At 52.1% G+C, this 16,889-nt stretch overlaps 1 protein-coding gene across 8 annotated transcripts in view; it reads left to right on the forward strand.

Moving 5' to 3' along the window:
• The window catches only part of KIF21B (kinesin family member 21B), a 55,048-nt gene extending 49,151 nt beyond the window's left edge, over positions 1–5,897 (forward strand). For 2 of the 8 annotated variants that reach the window (XM_054523490.2, XM_054523494.2), the window contains one exon: positions 114–4,927. In XM_054523490.2, coding sequence (XP_054379465.1) covers positions 114–213 — 100 coding nt within the window. In that variant the 3' untranslated portion in view covers positions 214–4,927. Of the gene's footprint in view, positions 1–113; positions 4,928–5,423 lie in introns of those variants that run through there. The other 6 variants (XM_024235259.3, XM_054523500.2, XM_054523485.2 and 3 more) reach the window with 3 other exon arrangements.
• The last annotated feature ends 10,992 nt before the right edge of the window (positions 5,898–16,889 follow it).

A 16,889-nucleotide genomic window follows, 5' to 3' on the forward strand; every position in this document is an offset into this window, starting at 1 on the left:
TGGGGTGCGACTCAGATGGCTTTCTTTCTTGTTCCGACTTTGTCCCTTCTCTCCCCTCCCCTTCCCATCTCCTCCCACCTCTCCTCTCTGTCCTCGCCTCTCTCCCCCCACAGTGACTGCCGGGTAAAGTTGTGGAATTACGTCCCTGGACTCACCCCCTGCCTTCCTCGACGAGTCCTGGCCATAAAGGGCCGCGCCACCACCCTGCCCTGACCCTCCCCATCTCTCCCTGTCTCCTCTTTCATTCTTCCCCTCTTTCCTTTTCCCTCTCTTTCCCCACTTCGATCTGAGCTGCTTCTTAACGGTATGAGATTATTTTACTCCTTCTTCTTCCTCTCCCTTCCTGTCCTGCCTGACCCAGAGAGGTGCCCTGCCTGTCCCTCCTGTGCCGACTGTCCTTTTCCGAGCATGAACAGTGGGACAGGCCCCAGGAGATGGGTGCCAGGGAGCAGAAGGGGGAGCCTTCAGGCCTGGACAAAACGAAACACCCAAAAAAAAAAGGAAAACCCATGACAAAGCTCCCCCAGGGGCCTCTGAGTGCACAGGCCTCTCCATCTGCCCAGCACCCCACCACCTGCAGTCCACCTCCCCTGTAAGCCGTGCTTGCCTCCCAGCCCCAACCACATTTGGGGAGTTTGGGGAATCCAGTTCATCCTCTACTTTTGGGGGCAGCCAGCCAAGCCCACTGCAAGAGCTGACCGGCGCCCCTCCACTTTGTCCTCCACCCCAGTGACCTGACGGTGAAGTTCTGGAGTGTCCGGCGGTTACCCCACAGCGGCCCACCCTAGGAGTGAGGTCAGAGGGATGCCCCCGGACCCTCGACCCCAGCAGCCTGGACAGCATGGAAGGGAAGCTGTGACCCGGCTGATGGGGCCAGCTGCTCTGGGGACAGAGGGCGTGGCCGCCTCTCCTGCCCTCCTCCCTTTCCCTTAGCCTTCCCACAGGACACTGTTCCCTCATCCCTCCCCTGCCTCTCAGGAGCCTCTGGGTGAGAGAGAGGCTGGGGAGGAAATTAAGCTGTGAAGCCAAAGGGCATTATCCCTTCTTGTTCCCCTCCCGGCAGTCCTGGCCACATTGTCTCCTGCTGAACCGACTCTGCCCCTTTCTCAGACCTTTGGCCCAGCGGTGGGGCCCTGTGGGGAGGTGCAGCAGCCTGGCCCCATCCCACCCTTCTGAGGAGCTGGCCTCCCCTCTTCTCCCAGCCCAGCCTCTAGAGCCACTGCACCTGCCTCTGAGCCCAAAAAGATAGTCCTCAGGTAGCTAAGGAAACCAGGTGTGGGCGGCTGGGCCTTGCAGCTAACCCTTAAACCCTCTGGCCACCCGCAGATAGCCCCAACTGGCCCCAACAGTTCCCTGGGGTCCCTTTCGGATGGGGCCAAGGTGGAGCTGCTAGAAAGATTCCTTTGGGGAGATGGTCAGAAATACTTCAGTTATTTATTATTTTGTTATTTTTATTTTTTGCTGTTGCCTCCTGGAAACGGACTTGAAGTTTCTTCCCCTATATTCTTTCCCTCAGCTCTTGGGGGCCAGAAATCCCAAAGGGAGTCTGCTGCCCCGGCCCTCCAGGGCCGCCTCTTCTGTTTGCTTTGTGGAGGAGGGAACTGCTCCTTCGACTCTGCAGCTCGGGCCTGTCCCCGACACAGCCCCCAGGGAGCCTTCTAGCTACCCCTGGCCTCTAGGCCGCCTGACGCTCAGTGCCTTCCTCCGTTCCGGGGCCTGGCACCCGTGCCGGGCAGCCTTACACCAGCCATGCCCGCGGCACCACATGTGTCTTCTCACTCGCGAGGTCTCGTGCCCAGCGCCCCCGGGAAGGCGGGGGCGCTCACCCCACAGCCCAGGCCCCGGGGTTCTGCCCCAGAGTCCTGCGTGGGCCACGTAGGAAGCAGCGTGGGGGCTGTGTCTGCTGGGAGGCGGCTTGGATGGGGAGGATGGCCCGGCATCCTGGCCCCCTCTCCACCCCAGCCCTTCAGTCCCCCACTGGGCCGGGGAGTCTCTCCAGCTTCTCTCTCTCTGGTTATTCAGGAGACACATTTTCGGCCTTAAAACTGTCATGGAGCGCAGGCCTTCCCTTGCAGAAAGTTATCAAGGAAGAGGGAGTTGGCAGAGTTTCTCTGCCCCGGGGCTGGGGACGCCGAGCTCCGGGGAAATTGTTAAGTCAGTGTTCTGGCGCCCCCTGTTGGGGGAACTCTGGAATTACAGGAATGGGCCTTGTGGGGGGACTGAGCTCCATTCCTCTCCCCCGCCCCACCCCCACCCAAAGTTACCCACCCTGTTTTTCCGTTGCTTTGCTGGTCTTGTGCTTCCCGGCTTCTGTCTGGGAGCCAAGAGCCAGCCCCACCTCCCTTCAGAGGATGCAGTGACTTTTGGACTTTCCAGAGGTGGTTCTGTGTTTCTGCCCTTGGCTCCTCTCCGTCTTGGGCCGGGGCACTTGGAGCCCTCTCCATGTGGTGCCCAGTGTTGGGGGGAGGCAGGCCCCAGTGGAGGCTGAGTGAGGCCTGGTCCCTTCCCCGTGCCCTCCTCGGAGCTGCCACAGAGGCTAAGATGGCTGTCCTGCTGGTGCTGGCCCTGCTGGATGTGGTATTGAAGTCTGGGGCAGCTGATAGCAGGAAGGAGAACCCCTCGGATGCTGGTCTCCTGGGACCTGAACAGTCTGTCTGCAATGACTGGAAATCCTTTTCCTCTGGCCACCCCGGGGGTGCTGGGCAACCCCCTTAGCTCTGAGATGTGGCCACAAATCTCTTCCCACTCCTCTCCGTCCCTCCCCACCTGAACAGAAAGTTTTGACCTTGCAACCTGTAAGAAAGAATCCGTCCACGTGACTGTTTACAAGTGATAGAAACATGTAAGACTCTGTCCCCTGAGCTCCCACCCCCAGGCCAGGGATGCCCCACCTGGGTTGACTGCACTGTAGCTGCAAGGCATGTTCTTGCACAAAGTGTGATCTTACGGCCCTGCGAGAGGTGCTCATCATCATTGCCCATTTTCTGCTGTTTCCGATGGGTCAGCTACCTCACTGCGGGGCCAGCTCTGCTGTCCTGGCAAGTGTCATTGACTCTCTAAACTTGAAGTCCTTCAGGAGCCCTGAGCCCAGCATCCCTGAGACACCCCGAATTGTGCTCCATGAGAGTTAGAGTCTCTGCCCACTCTTTCAGGGATGTCCAAGGTCCATGTTAGGGGGCAGGCCCCCAGCTCCACTCACTGCACAAGCACCCTAAATGTTGGAAGCACAAAATGGTTGTGATTTGAGCACAATGGCAGGGTCTCGCAGGCAGACTTGACAGACCCAGGCCCGGGAGGTTCCTCCCACGTTGGCTCTGTCCAAAGTGAGACTGGGGGTGCCTGTGTCTGGGACAGGGGGCTGCCCTTGCTCAGACCAGGCCTTGGCCCATGGCTTGTCCTAATTCTGGGACTCGTCATCTTACTTCTTGCCCTTCTGTGCCCATCTTAAGACTGGAGGCTGAGCCTTGTCAGGCCCAGCCACATCTTTATGCTATGGGACCAGGAGTAAGCGCTCTCTAAACCCCGCACCCCAAATCTCTAAACGTCTGAGTTCAGGCTGAGTCCTAGCCCTAGTGAGACTGAAGAGCTTGAACTGATTCCCTGTCTCCTGGGTCAAGCCCCGCTTTGTGCTTTCGAAGCTTATGAGCGGGTTCCCTGGATAGAAGGAGTCTTCCATCCCCACTGCCCTTGGGCCTCTTCAGCATAGTCCTGTGCCAGGGCCCTGTCCTCACTATCAGTCAGTTCAGTATTTGCTTTCATGTGAGTGACGGACTCCTCTGAAGCAGCTGGAACTCTCAAAGGCAGCGCATGGAGTTGCCTTGCAAGATTTCCAAGGAAGGAGGAAAGAGTAACAGGCGGAGGCTGACACACCCAAGCCTTTGAGGTGGGCAGAGTGCCACCTTCAGCCCCTTGGGAAGGGACAGCGGTGGATCTGGGAGTGGCCTCACCCCGGATTCAGCCTAGGAATCTCTTTCCCCCTCAGCTGTCCAGCCCTGCTGCCTGTCTGGGGATGTGTGGCCTGGGCAGAGGGCAGTTTAAAGCACAAAACCATATGGGGAAAACAAGAGGTCGCGGGGACTTTCTCATATGCCTGATGTGGTGGAGGGAGACACCGGCAGGCGGCTGCAGTGACGTTAGGGAACATAACACTTCTTTGCCCTGCTAGCTCTCAGCTCTGGGGGGCATCCCCCAATGTGGTCTGGGCTGGGAGCAGGCATATCCCCTGGTTGTTGCCTGTGCCTGGTCTGTTCACCATCGTGTTTGTGTGGGCAGAGCCTGCCCTGCAGGAGCAGTGACTTTCTTCCCACTGTGTGTCCGGGACCTGTGGTATGTGTCCCTTTGCCATCCCAAACAGGCAACTGCTTGCTGCTCTCCTCGCTTGGCATAGCCTCCTGGTCAGCGGCCAATGCCCCACAGGCCTTCCTGGGCCTGGCCCTCCTCTCCTGACTCCCAGATCCTTCCCTGCCCACTTATGTGCAAGGACAGATTTTGCAGGGAAAGTTCTTGTTTCTTCTTTGATATCTTTGTTCTGTCCCCTGCCCCATCCCCAGCACTCATGATCTTGAAGTCCCCATCACACCCTAGTTCAGTCCTGTGAACCATGTCCTGAGGGCCTTGCAGGGAAGTAGGAGACAGAAACTCCTCCACAAAGAGCCGAGGATCAGAGAAGACCCCTGAGATGAATCAGGGCCCCGCCCTGCCCACCAACTCTCTTCTATCAATCATGCCCTGCCCAGGTTGCAGGCTTCATTAGGCTCCTGCTGTCCTCTGCGATGTGACTAGCACAAGGTGTATATATGTTTTGTACCTCTGCCGATGGCTGTACATAGTGTATGAAAGTTATTTAAGCCTCATGTTGTACATTTCTGTTCCTAGATTGGATGTGTGTGTTCTAAGAAGTTGTCATAAATAAAACCTGAATGACCAATGTCTGTGGAGGTGTCCCCTGCCCCCTTCCGGGGGGCTGCTGACTTTTGGCTGGGGCCTTTGGAGAGGGAGTTGGTGGTGGTGGTGGGTGGGTGGGTGAATGGGTGCAGCAGGCCTCTGGGGCTGGGCCCAGCCTGATGAGAATTTCCTGAGCTGTGAGTTTGGGGCTTCACCAGTTAGAAAGCAGAGAGCTTTGAGAGCATCACATTCTCCTCCAGACTCCATATGTTGTCTCCGGAGGCAGGTGCAGTTGCTGGAAGAGTGGGCAGCAGCATTTGTGGACCACCTGCTATATCCTAGGCACTGTTCAGAGCATTTTTCATTGTGTCTTCACTGCCCTGTGTGACAGGTGACATTCTCATGAAATGAGAAAGGTCTCAGGATGGATGTGACTTTCCCAGGATCATAGCTAGTAAGGACAGAGCCAGGATCTGCATCTAGACCTCCCCAACCACAGCAGCCTTTGCCTTTTGCTAATGTAACATGTACCTCTCTAGGGCCTGGACTACACTGTGCGTGGTGCATGCCAAACGCATCTCGGTCCCTTACCACTTGTGGAAAGAAGGCAAGACTATAAAAAGATCATACAAGAAAAGAGCTCTACAAAGGTCTTTTCTTTTCTTTTCTTTTCTTTTCTTTTCTTTTCTTTTCTTTTAAATAGAGATGGGATCTCACTATGTTGCCCAGGCTGGTCTCGAATTCCTGGGCTTAAGCCTTACCTCTCATCTCAGTCTCCAAAAGTGCTGGGATTACAAGCGTGAGTCACCATGCCTCACCATGATTTTTTTCCTAGATCAGTGCTTTTCAGTCTTTAAGAACCCATATTCCCTTTTGATAACCATGAATTGTTTCACCAGCTCCTGGAGATTCCGGCCCATCCCCTGGGCAGAGGGGCCCCTTGGGGAGAATCCACATCTTCATCACCAGCCACAACTGATTAAAAAGCTTAAGTTCCTGATATTTGTATCACGAATATAATAGGGTTTCTCTTTGCTTTGTTTCCCAAATATAAAACCAAATTGCTTCCTCAGCCTGCGCAGGTCCCCTGCTGCTTGTCCAGACTTATGGCTGTGACAGGTGCTCTGGCCAGGGAATTTCTGGAGTCTGTAGGAGGCAGAAGTCACCGTGGGTGGGAGGGCGAAGACTTCCTGAGGAAGGTTTCCTCTAGAGAGGCTTCTGGTCCTCAGACAGAAAGGCCTTGGCAAGTGAGAGAGGGACCCTGAGCCATGGAGGGAGACACAAGTGGGCAGAGTTGCCCTGACTCGCCAGCCCTGCTGGCAGGCACAGAGCCTCCTGCCCCAGGAGCAGGGTGGCTTCTTGCGGACAGTTGTTTTTGGCTGGCTGACCTGGCATCACCCATGCCACTCCCCACCCCACCCTTGCTCCCCACAGGTCCATATTTTGCATAGGATCCTGCCTGACAGTGGGACAGGAGCCCACTGTGAACTGCAGGAAGTGACACCTGGGCATGGCCAGCTGCAGGCTGGGGAGGGTGTTTGGGCAAGACCCAGAGACCGGCCACTGGGGAACTGGTCACAGGCCAGACCTGGAGTGGACTCCAGCCATCTGGTTCCTCCTTGCCACTGCGCTCCTCCCTGCACCCTCCAGAAAGTTTGCAGCACAAGGTAATTTTTCCAAACGTAGTTCACCCTGTCTCTCGAGGATGCCAAGGCTCCTGCAGGGTGTGGTGGGGGACAGGAACACTGGGTTAAGAGACTCTTTTATTCTTTTAATGTGGGGTGTTGTTTTGTTTCCAGATTACATGAATAATATCTGCTTACTTTAGAAAATTTGGAAAGCAAGAGTGTCAAGAAAAATCCCGTTTAGGATATAAGCTATGGGGCAGCTTTCCCAGGCACAAGGGAATGGCACCTCTCAGAATTTGGTAAGAGCCATTCAATTGTCAGAACTAGGTGGCATCTTAAAGGTGTCTTTTCCTCAGCCTCTGAAGTTGAGTTTTAAAAACAAAGATAATGTTTTCCAACTCTCTGTTTATAAATTTACATTCTACAGAATTGAGGCCCAGAGAAGCCAACAGAGTTGGCCAAAATCATCCTGGGACAGAGATGGCCCTAGAATCCATTACTTTCCATGCATTCATTACCTTGTATTCATTATTCTATGCTTGACCAAAGTGAGGGGGTGACTTGTGGGGGTGTCAGAACAGTCTTTGAAGTGGGTCTCAACCCAATGCATTTGACCGGTTAATAGGTTTTTAGTAAGATCTATCTTTTATCATTGCTTGCAACAAAGCAAAACTGCCCTGGCAGAGGCAGGGCACTTCAGGGCAAATATCCAGGCCTGAGTGTTGACGCTTGGGGTGTGGTTTGGGCTGTGCCAAGGGCCAGCCATGGTGGTGTTTCTATAGAGCAGCGCTGTCCCTGGCTCTGTGGTACCCAAACTCTCTGATCTTCTGGGATGCTTTTCACTAACAATCCTTTAATAAATCACTTTCCTTCTTAAGCCAACTGGAGTGGACTCTGTTGCTTACAACTGCCTTCTAAAACACCTCATATGTGCCAACATTACTTCCCCCTCGTCTCATAGTTGAAGTTGGTTCAAAAGAAATGGCTGGCTCTGGCCTCAGACCCATGGCTGAATGGGAGAAGGGAACAGAGGGGCAGAGCAGGGAGAGGTCAGCCCAACCCAGATGTGCATAGGCGAGAAGGCGGCTTACAAGTGGCTCTACCCCAGAAGGCCAAGAATTGACTGGAAAGACAACATAATAGCTATTTTCACAAAGGTGCATACTTTTTCCTTTTATCACAAAGATTCTGCAGGGATACACCTCCATTTCTAGTGCAGGACCCAGGAATCTGGCCTCATTGTCACAGGGTCTAATGGCCAGGCCTACATCTGAGACTCAAGGATGCAGGCTCAGAAGTAGTGCCTTTGGGGCCTCCTCCTGCAGAAGCAGGAGGCTGGGGGCTTGGCCAGTAGCAGCTTCTTCTTGGCTTCCAGGATATGGAAAGTCTGCGTGGTGAGGCAGCTGACCGTGGGGTCGGAGTCTCTCTGCATGTGCTGTACGGCTGAAACACAGAGAAAGGCTAGTGGGCTGGGCAGGAGGGCCTAGGCCCTGTGGTGCAGAGATGTACCGGGCAACGGGGTCGGGACTGGTGGGTTTTAAACTATGAGCAAGAGTTTCTTCTAGGAGTCCACAATGCTCCATTACAAGCAAGACCACATAGCTGCTGTGAGCACAGGGAGATGCGAGGCCCACCTGCTCCTCACCCTACAGCCATTACCAACCCACTCACTCCTCTCTACTGCCCCTCCCTGGCCCTGCGTCCTCTCTTTCCCATAGAATAGCTGTGTGTGAAGTTCTCTGACTTCAAAGAGAGCTGCAGCCAAGGACTGAACCACACATGGGAGCCCAAAGCTGTCTCTCCTACAAGAAACCCAAGGGACCCTCCTGGCTGATGAATGGGCTCCGTGGTGGTGAGGGTGTGAGTGAACATGGGGCAGGAGGGCTCTGACCAGCACCTCAAAACCTAAGCACCTTGGGGATGAGCCTGCCTCTTCACACGTCTGGATGATCATTTTTGTGAGGCCATCCGCCCCACTTTTCCTAACTTCTGAGCATTCCCCACCAACACCAGTGCCACTAAAAGATGCAAGGAGGGGGTGACTGGGCTGCCACTCACCTGTGTATGCCTCCTCAATTTCATCGATCTCTTCCAAGTCTAGGGTTTGGATAATCTGGCCTACAGGGGCGCACAAAAGCACCTCAGAGGCCCCACAAGGAATCAGTGGGGCCCTGGCTGCAAGTACTCTTGGCCCCCTTCCCACTCACTATTCCCTCCTTTTCCCTGTCTTTCCCTCCCTTGGCCACCAGCCTCAGGTTTGGACTTTTCCCATAAAGTCAAACTTGTGTCCCTTGCTTCTCTGAAGGATTCTAAGCAAATAGGGCTGGGTGAAGGAGTGGATCCTCCTCTGCCCTGAAGAGCTCTTCCCTGGGGTGATCTGAGGCAGTCCCCCACCTACCTCTGAAATTCCCCCACTGAGCAGCTCCCAGGCCCCAGATGCCCCACCCTTTTTCTCTCTGCTGGCTCGTCTCCTAGGACTTGACACATTCTGCTGTAGGAAGATTACCACCCAACCCGACCAGGAGCTTCCTGCAGGGGAGGGAGCAGGTAGGCACACGTAGGCACTCCCACCTCCACTCCCACCCCCCAACATAATTCCCATGGGTTCTGTATGTCCTCATGTCCTGGGTGCCCAGTCTGTTTAAGGGACCCTACAACAAGGACACAGTGGCTCCAACAAGACGAAAGGCCATACCTGCAAACCACACAGCTGCCCAGCGGATGGGAACCTGTGGGCTCTTGAAGAGAGCCACACACTGCTTCAGAAACCAGAGGGCTTCGTTTGTCTCCTGCTCCAGCTGTAAGAAAAGGTGTCTGATTATGGCAGGGACCCTCAGACAGTTTTGAGATTACACTGGAGCCATCCCCTGAGGGCAAAAATCTGTCAAAACCATCTCCTTCTCCATCCCCTCCTACCCCAGCTCCTGAAGTCTTCTTTCTTTCATGAAGCCTTCCTGGATTGACCATGCCACAGAGATATACTCCCTGGCCTTGACCCAGTTTGAGCATGAAACTCATAGAGGTTGGCCCCACTGTTTGACTCATACATTTTTTTCTCCTACTCCCAACAATAGAGTGAACCCTATTGCTTAAATCCTGTTTATTTCTATCTTAGTTTAAATCTTCAATCTCAAGGTCATATGCTTTAGGTTGCAAAAGATCATGCCTACAGCATTCTGTTTACGCAGAGCCTTAGTCACATGAACACAAAGATGGGAACAATAAACACTGAGAATTCCAAAAAAGAGGAGGGAGGGAATGGGGCAAGAGGTGAAAAACTACCTATAGCCTATGTTCACTCCTTGGGGATGGGAACATTAGAAGCACAAACCTCAGCATCACACAATATACCAATGTAACAAACCAGCACCCACACCCCCGAATCTAAAATTCTTAAAATAGGCCAGGTGCAGTGGCTCACACCTGTAATCCCAGCATTTTTGGAGGGCCAAGGCAGGCAGATCGCCTGAACTCAGGAGTTTAACACCAGCCTGGGCAACATGGTGAAACCCATGTCTACTACAATACAAAAAATTAGCCAGGTGTGGTGGCGCGCACCTGTAGACCCAGCTACTCAGGAGGCTGAGGAAGGAGAATCACTTGAACCCAGGAGGCGGAGGTTGCAGTGAGCCGAGATCGCACCACTGCACTCCAGCCTGGGCGACAGAGCCAGACTGTCTCCAATAAATAAATAAATAAATAAATAAATAAAATATTTAAAATAAATAAATAAAAATAACAGAGCCTAGCAATGCTGCATGTAATTACGTGTTTTCATACCTTCCATCGCCTGCCTAGGAATGCAGCCCCTTCTGCATTCATCAGACTTCCATCCTTGAAGGTTCAAAGGATGATGTGTCTGTCCTTCCCTTTGCAACAACCACTAACCCAAACCCCGTCCCCTGCACCTCCTTCCTAGCTCCGATCCTAACTCTCCTCTTTCACCCTGCAGTCTAAGTTCTTAAAACAGAAGGCTACATCCATGGTTTTTCCCAACTTCTTTTGACAGGATCTTTTCTCCAAAAAGAAATCTTAACTGGAAACCCAATATCCCAAACTAACAGAAGGGGTGGTTGGGCGGGTGTGGTGGCCCACGCCTGTAATCCCAGCACTTTGGAAAGCCAAGGCAGGAGGATCACTTGAGCTCAGGAGTTGGAGACCAGCCTGGGCAACATGGCAAGACCCTGTCTCTACAAAAAAAAGGAGAAGGAGAAAGAGAAGGAGAAGTGCGGCTGCTGGGGTTGAAGGAGGTGGGGAGGCTGAGCCTAGCCTGCCTGCTCATCTCTCCCATCTTTTGAAGTTACCCGAGAAACGCTTGGGTTTTTGTACCCTTGACTGCTTCCTGAAACTGGTCATGGTCCTTCCTAGGTGACCATGACCTCTCTCTTGTTGTCCTCCTCTGACTTTCTGCCTGGTTTCCTTTTCTAGTCTCTTCTGTGGGATCCTTGGAACTGATGTCTCCTGGAATCTCAGTGTTGACTCATATGCTCCTCCCACCACACAGTTTCCTTAGGAGAGCATATGTGGGCTTAGGGTTGCAATCTCCATCTACCACCCAACGGTATGCTCAGGGTTCACCAAACACAGCCCTGTTCTCCAAGCTTCAGTGATACATATCTAACTTCCAATGGAATCGATCTACTAGCGTTCTCACAGATTTTACAAGCTCAACATGCACAAAATCAAGCCACCACCTTCCCCTCCACACCTGTTCCTCCCTCTGTATTTCTGACCTCAGTCCAGGACACCAGCATTCACCCATGTCAGAAGCCAAGAGGCAACTTTTACTTTCACAGTTCACATCAAATCAATCTCCACAACTAGCTAATCCTGCCCATGCCTTTGTCTTCTTGACTTCATCATTTCTCCCCAGACAGTCTCCAGCACAGGCTCCAATTCCATCCCTTGGGAACATTTCTCTGATCTGTAGCTTGGGTGATTTGTGTGAAATGCACAGCTCTCTAACCATGCTACCCACTTGCTTAAAATGCTTCAACAACTCCCCTTGCCTACAGCCTCAAGTCCTGCTCCTCACTGGGCCCAAACCTCCACAGCACAGTGTGGCCCAGCCTCCTGCTTCCTGCTTGATGTCTCCTGCCCAGACCGGACTGCACACTGACAGTCCATGAGCAAAACCAGCCTGAAGATATTTTTTTTTGTTTGATCTACGCAGCATTTTACATTTTAAATTATTTGCCAACATTAAATGGGGGAAATGGGGAAATTTCACCCCAATCAGGATTTCCTGCTTTCTTTTTTAATTTTTTTTTTTTTTTTTTTTTTTTTTTTTTTTTTTTTTTGAGACAGAGTCTTGCTCTGTCACCCTGGCTGGAGTGCAGTGGCTCAATCTCAGCTCACTGCAACCTCCGCCTCCTGGGTTCAAGCGATTCTCCCACCTCAGCCTCCCGAGTAACTGGGATTACAGGCATCCGCCACCTTGCCTGGCTAATTTTTGTATTTTTAGTAGAGTCAGGGTTTCCCCATGTTGGCCAGGCTGTTTCAAACTCCTGTTCCCAGGTGATCCAGCCACCTTGGCCTCTCAAAGTGCTGGGATTACAGGCGTGATCCACCACACCTGGCATGGATTTCCTGCTTCTCTTAACAACCCTGAGCCACTTTCCTAGAAACAATTGGTGGGTTTCTAGGAAAACAATAACTGGGAACTGTACTGTGTGGAGGGAATTATGGAACTGGGGGATGTTTATGGTTTTCAAAATGATGAGTGGGGGTACACCAGTTTCTAATATCCCATTACACATTTATGTCTATCAAAAACCTATTTATAATAATCCATGCCTAGAAATTGGCTTTTTTAGATAACAGAGAACTTTTTCACAGTTCAACTACATACTGGATTTTCTAGGAATGCATCTGCAATAGACATCAAAGACTATACTTCATCTTGTTCAGAAAGTCATCAGACTTTCTGGTCTAATCAGACTTTCCTGGTTGGGGGGAGAGCTATTAATATAATCGTTTTAGAAGTCCCATCACCAACGGTGACCCTTCTTGTGGTATGAGTCTCCAACTCCTATATCATTCTGCATTTATAGCAGATCCATTCACATTGATGCTATGGAGAGGGGCAAGGATTCATGTACATCATTTTCTTCTAAAGTAACTGGGCCCTGGCAGGGCGTAGTGGCTCACACCTATAATCCCAGCACTTTGGGAGGCTGAGGTGGGCGGGTCACCTGAGGTCAGGAGTTTGAGACCAGCCTGGTCAACATGATGAAACCCCGTCTCAAAATAAAAAGAAACCCCGTCTCTACTAAAAATACAAAAATTAGCCGGGCCTGGTGGCAAGCACCTGTAATCCCAGCTACTCGGGAGCCTGAGACAGGAGAATCGCTTGAACCCGGGAGGCGGAGGTTGCAGTGATCTGAGATCGCGCCATTGCACTCCAACCTGGGCTTCAGAGTGAGACTGTGTCTCAAATAAATAAATAAATAAATAAATAAATAAATAAATAAATAAAAAGTAACTTGGCCCAAGCATTTACATATAGTATTTATTTTCTATTATTGTATTGTGTTATGCTGTATTGTATTCCATACATTCATACAGATTATTTTGTTGTAGATTACTTTCACTTCTCCTTTGGCGTTAGGGCATTATATTACTTATTTTGGAAATATGCAAAGGTAGAGGATATTATTTACGAATTTCATTTTAGGAGAGTAAAGGCGGTGTCACTAAATGTGTGCTGTGACAACAATGTGTGGTTTCTGACCATGCTGAGGAGGCTGCCTGTGCTGGGCCTTGGGGCCTACATCTCTCCTCTGGGGCCACCCAGTCTGATCTCTGGTTAGTGTTTCCTGCATGGCCTTGTAAGCATTTGCCTTTTCTGCCCCTGCTGTAATGATTCCAAGGCACTTATATTAATAGCTCCCCACGCACCAGGCCCTTCTGCCCTTATTTCTCAGGATGGTTGTGAGGATCAAATCATACCAGATAATGTGTGCAAAGTCCCTGGAACAGAGTGAGTGCTTTGCCCCACACCCCTGTGTACAGCATCACCTTGGCCTGCACTCTTGATTCCGTCCCTTTGCCTAAGTGTTACCCTGCCTTCTATTTCTCCTTCTGAAGATGACACCTCCTCCAGGAAGCCTTCCTTCAACTCCCAGACTGTGCTGGGTACCCCTCCTTTGCCTTTCCCAAAGTATTCTGGGATTGTCTACTTGTGTGCCTAGCTCCCCAATTCAGACAGGAAACAAGGGGAGGGCAGGAACCATATCTAGGTGCTGAGCATAAAGTAGGTGCTTAATGAGTATCTCATCGTTGAACTGTTGCTGCTGCCGCTGCCACTACTGCTGCAAACCCCAGAGCTGCAGGAAAAGGACCTAGACCGCTGGGGATGCCACCCTCCCTCGCATAGGGGCAGACAGTGAGCAAGCTGCTGGCTTACCAGGGCTCCAAGAATGTTCCACACATCTTTCTCTGCAAATACTGCTTTCAGCTTTGACCAGCCCAGCACGGCAGCTGTGTGGCAGAGGGCAGACCGGCAGATCTGGGAGACAAGAAGGCTCAGCATGAGGAGCTGGAGAGTGGCACTGGGCAGGGACACGGAGCGGTGCAAAGAACGGAGACAAGCAGCATCACATTCAGCCTCGATGGGATGGAAACGCTGGTGAATCGACAGGGATCCAGGGCTTAGGAAAAAGGCAGGGATCCAGACAGCTTGGCTCTACTTACAACCCCCTTTTCCCACTAATAAGAAGTTTAAAAATTACAGTTCTAACAATTTTCCCAATTGTTGTGGTGTGGCACTGCAACCTAGAGCACTGGAACTATCCAGCTCAGAGCCTTATTCACCAGCGACATGGCTTCCCACGCCACCGCGCCCCCCCGCCCCACCCACCCTCCCTGCCCCACAAAACAGTCTCTCTGAAAACAAATTTCCCCAAAGTCTTAATCCCCCAACTGGGTGGTCACTGTTCCAAATCAGGGCTGGCTCTGTCAGGAATAGCACGGCTGAGTTCACCGGTGGGACTCCCCCGCGCAAAGATAATATCCCCATTCAATCGCTTGCCCAGCCGGCCTCAGATGCGCCTAAGAGGCCTCAGTGATGGCAGAGTAGCCTGCTCTGTGGAAACAAGGTGTCCTGTCACAGAGTAAGTCAGCCAGTCTTCAAGTGTTCAAGCTGCAGTTCACGTTCCTGGGTCTCCTGGGCTCAAAGCTGGACTCATTCATTCCGAAATGAAGGCCAGTTCCAGGCCCTCTCTATTCTGCCTAACACACTGCCTCCCACAGGGTCTTCCCGACCCAGGGAGCTCTGTCTCTATTCACAGGCAGAGAGTATGCAGACAGCAGCATGGAGAGGGGGCCCCTGGAGCCACAGGCGGGAGGCAGAGAGAGGGACTGCTGCCCATCGATGAGACTTTCCTCCCAGGAGAAACACCCACAGTGTTCTGGGAGTCAGTGGCCAACCGGATGGAGCCAGAAGCTGGAGAAAACTTTAGTGCAAGCCATGGACACGGGAAGGGGAGCATCACACACCGGGGCCTTTTGTGGGGTGGGGGGAGCGGGGAGGGATAGCATTAGGAGATATACCTAATGCTAAATGACGAGTTAATGGGTGCAGCACACCAACATGGCACATGTATACAAATGTAACAAACCTGCATGTTGTGCATATGTACCCTAAAACTTAAAGTATAAAAAAAAAAAAAAACTTTAGTGCAAGCATCTGTTCATCTCTAGTCTCTCACTAAAACTCTGCAAGTTCAGAGACTAGTTGACTCCTTCAGCACCATCCAGTACTGCCATAGCCCTGCCTAAGCACTCAGCATGCTTAGCAGTTACCTCCCATGAAAACGGGGACTGAAGACTGGGCTCCAAGGCCTGGCCTCTCACCAGAGCCACGTCAGTATTCACATCCCTCAGGTGGAGCACCAGGGGGACTAGCAAGTTGAGGATCTGGTGCTTCAAGGGGAAGACAAGGCCCCTCTTCTTGACCTTGGCCAAGAGACTCCCATAGATCTCAAAGGCTGCCAACCGCAGATGCTCTGACACCTGGGAGAGAAGACATGCATGCGTGGGGAAGCAGAAGCAATCAGGTCCCTGAGCTCCACCCCCGCCAACCCCACAATCCCGTGTCCATTCGCTCCCTCAAATGACCTGCTCTGATCCCCGCCTGCTGTGCTCTGTTCTCTCGCTCCATCTCACCCCTTCAGAAAGATACAAGGACGGCAGGAGCAATCAAGTCCCTACAGAACAGTATCGTATTCAAGGTGAAGGACCTTGAATCATTCTGCCAACTCTGTGAGGGGTTTTGTTTTGTTTTGTTTTGTTTTGTTTTGTTTGCTTTGTTTTGTTTTGTTTGAGACAGGGTCTCGCTCTGTCGCCCAGGCTGGAGTGCATGGCACGATCACAGCTCACTGCAGCCTTGACCTCCTGGGCTCAAGCAATCCTCCTGCCTCAGCCTCCCAAATAGCTGGGGCCACAAGCGCATACCACCAGACTCAGCTAATTTGTTGTTGTTGTTGTCAGAACGGGGTCTCACTATGTTGCCCAGGCTGATCTTGAACTCCTGGCCTCATGTGATCCACTGCCTCGGCCTCCCAATGTGCTGGGATTACAGGTGTGAGCCACCACACCTGGTTAACTCCCTTATTTTACGGATGCCTAGAGAAAGAAAATGATCCGAGAGGCCTTCACCTGCTCAAAGAAGGGCGCCAGCGTGAAGGTGGAGGAGTGCTGCCAGGTGAGGTGGCTCTGGAGATTCTTCACCACCAGCAAAGTCTCCAGTATGATGTCGCTGTTCGAGGAGTAGCAGCAGTTCAGCACACAGGGCTGGAGGATTCGGAGCCACCTCACCTGCAGGAGACAGTGGCTCAGGGAATGGGGAGCTGGGGAAATGACTCCTGCCAAGCCAAGGAATTCTCATTTCAAGTCAATTCAGCCCCACAATTGAGAGCCACACTCTACTGCTTTTTCATTCCAGAGCTGGGACTGGCCCAGCATCTGGGTAGCCATCGGAGTGAGCTGCCCAGGAGGGCATTTGGTGAGGTACCTTGTGTCCATCATGAGAAAAGGGAGAAAACAGAGGAGGCCCCTCCTCCCACTACACCATAAGTTTCTATCGCCACTGTGCTTCTCATCCCTGATGATGACAGCAATCTCCAGGGGACCTGGATGACATGTGTGAGATCCTGGGGTTAGCTTGGTCTATTCTCTGAAATGACCCATGAAAAAACTTCCTCAGGAGACCTTTCCTGGGAGGGAGAAATCATGAATGGCTCAAGCCCCAACTCCTGTCTGTGGTGTACTGGCCTCATGAGGAGTTGCTTTCTCTGATCCCAAGAGTGTGTCCCACCCTATCTATAACTGGACACACCAGATGTTCCTTCTCCTGGTTACAATATCTCCTGAGCG

Source organism: Pongo abelii, chromosome 1, assembly GCF_028885655.2.
Source record: "Pongo abelii isolate AG06213 chromosome 1, NHGRI_mPonAbe1-v2.0_pri, whole genome shotgun sequence".
NCBI lineage: Eukaryota > Metazoa > Chordata > Mammalia > Primates > Hominidae > Pongo > Pongo abelii.